Below are 2,492 nucleotides of genomic sequence, written 5' to 3'. Positions count from 1 at the left end.
TAGGGGGAGGAGAGTGGGTGAGGGAGTGGGGGAAGGTCATGGGGGGGGGGGGGGGGGGGGAGACAGAGGGAAGCAACTGGAACTGGGCCAGATTTTCAAATCTGGAGGGGGTAGCAGGAATTGAGCTGAACAAGAGGCAGGCATGTCATTGATCTGGACAGAGGGGGTCTTAGTAATGGCACAGATATAGAATTCAGTGATTATTAGCGAATAACACGAAACTTTAATGTTACTGATCACTGGCAGCAGTAATATATCGTATGAACATTCCCTGGAATCACCTTGTGACACATTGGGTAGAGTCTGAATGCTGCAGGTTCAAGTCCCACTTTAAGAGTTTAAGATCGAGGACAAAGTTTGTAACACGACCACACCAGGCAATTATTAACCGACAAATCCCCAATAGACCCCCGACCATAGACATTGACGTCAGGCAGTAAGAGCAGGAAAAGCTCCTGTCGGCGATGTTGTGAAGCAGAGTGGCGCCCCTCGAGCCCCAAGGTCGGCAATTTGTTCCAGGGAACCGTTGCCATGGAAACAGAAGCGCACACACATACTTGGGCTTTTGTCTGCCTCATTACCCACTCATTGGGAGAAATTTATTAACAGTCTCATCCAGCACCAAATTCATGCAGCTGCCCAACAAGTGCATCTGAATGAGTAGAACATTCTAGATCAAACATGGAACAAATTTATCTCCAGGGACAATAAATGAAGGATCAATCCCGTGAAAAGTCCATGGAAAACCAACACAAGTCAGACTGACAAACAAGGGTAAGTGTCTAACTGCGATGACAACAACCAATGAAGCCCTCCAGAGAGACCTTTCTTCCTACCTGGAATCGTTCGTCTGTCTCGCTCTCTCCAATGTGCCGCAGGAGGTCTCCACTGGCCTGGCCGATGCTTCCAGCCGCTGTCAGTACAGTCTGCCGAGGCTGCGAACAGGAAAGCACACACACAGATGCACTGACTTCAGACAAAACATACGTGCACGTTGGGTACTGAAACTATCTCCTAATAACGCCCAGATTGAGAAACATGATGTGGAGGAGCCGATGTTGGACTGGGGCGGACAAAGTTCAAAATCACACAGCACCAGGTTATAGTCCGACAGGTTTATTTGGAAGCACCAGCTCATAGCCACCTGATGAAGGAGCAGCGCTCCGAAAGCTAGTGCTTCCAAATAAACCTGTTCGACTATAACCTGGTGTTGTGTGGTTTTTAACTTCAGATTAAGAAAGGCTACCAGTCCCCAGTGACAGGGACACAGCAATAAGTTTCAAAACCTTTGGCCTAAAGAACACAGCAAAGGTCTGCATCGCTCTTACTGCAGCTCAGTGACTCAGGAGGCGAGGTAACATCCATTTCATAACAGGAGCTCAAGACCATATAACACACTGTGCATTATTGCACAGATCAGGCAGAGGTGGAATGGAAATGGGGATTCAGTTGGACCTTCAAAATGGGAATCAGGTAAACATTGGAAAAGGTGAAATAAAACCAGCCTATTGGGACAAAGCAGAGCCAGTGGGATTGCTCTTTCAAAAGAGCCAGTACAGGCATGATGGATTGAACGGCCTCTGTATTTGGTTTGATGTTATTCTCCAACGCCAGCCGGCAAAACTAACAGCTGTAAATAGGTTTCCCAAAGCCAGAAATTGTGTGACTGCCCATCCAATTTTCTCAATTTCTTTGCATTTCAGACTTCAACGAGAAATGTTTTCACGATGCCCACTCCACCCCACCCCCACCCAGCTCGTGACTCATCACCCTCCCCCTCCCGCCAGCTCACCTCCCCTGACGAAGGTTCGACTGCCTTCAGCAGGTCAGACACGGCGCCAGCCAACGTCCTCGCGGCCCGCAGGAGGTCCTGCCCACTGCCAATGTCATCGTCCATGAGAGCAGCCAGCATCTTCACCCCCTTGGACATCTCCGTCAGGTTGGAGGAGATGGTAGTGATGGCGCAGCCCACTGCTGTGTAATCGGTGTCTGCGGGATCTCCTGGAGGGAAGCACCGCCATTTACAACCTGTCCCGGCTTTCCGCGTCACGTCACACTCAGCCCTGCTCCTCCTGCCATCACATTACCCCCATACACTCTCTCTCTCTCTCACACACATACACGCACACACACACCCCCGCCCCCAGGCTGCACACTCTCTCGTTACTGAGTCCCAGGGCAGTTGAAGCATGTGCTCCTTTTCTCCTCTCTGTGCTGACAGGCTGTGCATGGCACTGTAAAGTAGCGGGGGGGGGGTTCTTAAATCCTGCAACACACTCACCCCTTCATCACAGTCACCCTCTCTGTCACACTCACTCCCTCATCACATTCACCCTCCCCTCCGTCACACACACTCCGACATCACACTCGCCCTCCTCTCCGTCACACATACCTCCTCCCCTCCATCACACTCGCCCCACAACATACTCATCCCCATGTCATACCCACCCCCATCACACTCACCCTGTCACACTCGCTCCCTGTCGCACTCA

General features: G+C 51.0%; 1 protein-coding gene across 1 annotated transcript in view; it reads right to left on the bottom strand.

Annotated features, from left to right (window-relative positions):
* tln2b (talin 2b) overlaps positions 1–2,492 on the bottom strand; it is a 297,300-nt gene that overhangs the window by 118,603 nt on the left and 176,205 nt on the right. Inside the window, exons 17-18 of the mRNA XM_043680129.1 lie at positions 1,793–2,001; positions 837–935 (exon numbers count right to left, since the gene is read on the bottom strand). Of these exons, the coding sequence (XP_043536064.1) occupies positions 837–935; positions 1,793–2,001 (308 nt within the window). The remainder of the gene's footprint in view (positions 1–836; positions 936–1,792; positions 2,002–2,492) is intronic.

This window comes from Chiloscyllium plagiosum, chromosome 40, assembly GCF_004010195.1.
Source record: "Chiloscyllium plagiosum isolate BGI_BamShark_2017 chromosome 40, ASM401019v2, whole genome shotgun sequence".
NCBI classification, from domain to species: Eukaryota; Metazoa; Chordata; class Chondrichthyes; order Orectolobiformes; family Hemiscylliidae; genus Chiloscyllium; species Chiloscyllium plagiosum.
Note: the sequence above shows the minus strand (reverse complement) of the source record. Positions and strands in the feature narration are given on the sequence as shown.